The sequence below is a fragment of the Trichinella spiralis genome (genome assembly GCF_000181795.1).
Source record: "Trichinella spiralis strain ISS 195 chromosome Unknown Scfld2670, whole genome shotgun sequence".
Lineage (NCBI taxonomy): Eukaryota > Metazoa > Nematoda > Enoplea > Trichinellida > Trichinellidae > Trichinella > Trichinella spiralis.
The window spans coordinates 1-1,247 of NW_003529609.1; the positions used below are offsets into that span (position 1 = coordinate 1).

A 1,247-nucleotide genomic window follows, 5' to 3' on the forward strand; every position below is an offset into this window, starting at 1 on the left:
TACCTCAAATAATAACAGTTGGAAATGTTTTTTTTGTTATATTAATTTATTTTGTTTATTTGTTGTGCCTGTTATTTATTTAATTGAAAAATTGTTTTGTTTTTCAGATATAACGGATGTGGATCTCTCGTCGCCAAGAACGTATACTGGTGTCAATTTTGAAGGATGGGTTTATCAAGCACGTTGCGAAGGGATTCGAACGCGTCACTCCATCCACAGATGGGTGAAACGATGGCTCGTACTCAAAGGTGTTTTCTTGTACATTTACGTTGACGCCGAAGTACGGTGACTTTGTTTTTCTAAAAGCATTCTAAATTACGAAATTTGAGATTTTGTAAATTCGAATTTGAATTTTTTTTGTTTCAGAGTTTTCAACCCGATCTAGTGATCAAGCTTTCCAAATGTAAAATTTGTCCACCCGGCCCGGAGATGAAGACCCGGAAAAAGAAGTAAGCTTTTTACATTCTCTTTTCTTATTATTTCTGCTATTCTTTTTTTATACAATTAGTTATTTTTTGTGTAATTCATATATTCTCTACTGTACAGTCGCAACGATCGCAATCAGGGTAAGCTGTTGATGTTTCGTCAGTAATTTTTGTCCCGTTTTGCAGTGTCGTATTGCGTATATTATTTATAAGATTATTACTTTTTATTATAAAAATATAATACTTTATCATTTTTCAACATTTCATATCACAATCTGTGGTTGCATGGTAGCCTAACAGAGAAGTTCTGAATGTTGTGTTTATTAAAATTGATGCATTTTTTTTGTAACACTCAATATATCCAAGTGATAAGAAGTGAAAAATTGCTGTTCATATTTCGAACTTTACAACGTTTAATTTCGTTTGTTTTCAAGTAATTGTGCTTTGCAAATTGATTATTTAGCTTTTTTTTCATTGGTTTTTGTGTTTTGAAATGTAATTTTGTTGATTAATTTTCATTTGTTTGTTTGTTTTTTAGTGTTTTCAAAATTCAGAATGAAGATATGATTTTGTATTTCAAATGTGAGCATTACCACGAGATGCTTTTGTGAGTGATTTTGTTTGGTTTCACTTTTTCTTATCACAGTATGTATTATGTATTGTTTTCAGATGGTTGAAAAAGCTTGGCTTGGCTGCGATCGGTTATGTTGATTCAGAACAGCTTGTTCATTGTCACCATCGTGCTTCGGCGGGTGTTGCTCCATCTGTAACGTCGTAAACTCAATCAATTAATCTATATATATATTGTTTCTGTTTATAATT

The 1,247-nt window shown here is 31.6% G+C and overlaps 1 protein-coding gene across 1 annotated transcript; it reads left to right on the forward strand.

Moving 5' to 3' along the window:
- Positions 1-107: 107 nt before the first annotated feature.
- On the forward strand, positions 108-1,203 carry Tsp_14515 (interactor protein; the record flags this gene model as incomplete). Its single annotated transcript, XM_003368325.1, has 3 exons — positions 108-285; positions 964-1,032; positions 1,095-1,203. Coding segments are annotated over 3 exons (356 nt in total), but the record flags the coding sequence as incomplete, so codon positions are not given.
- Between the last annotated feature and the right edge of the window lie 44 nt (positions 1,204-1,247).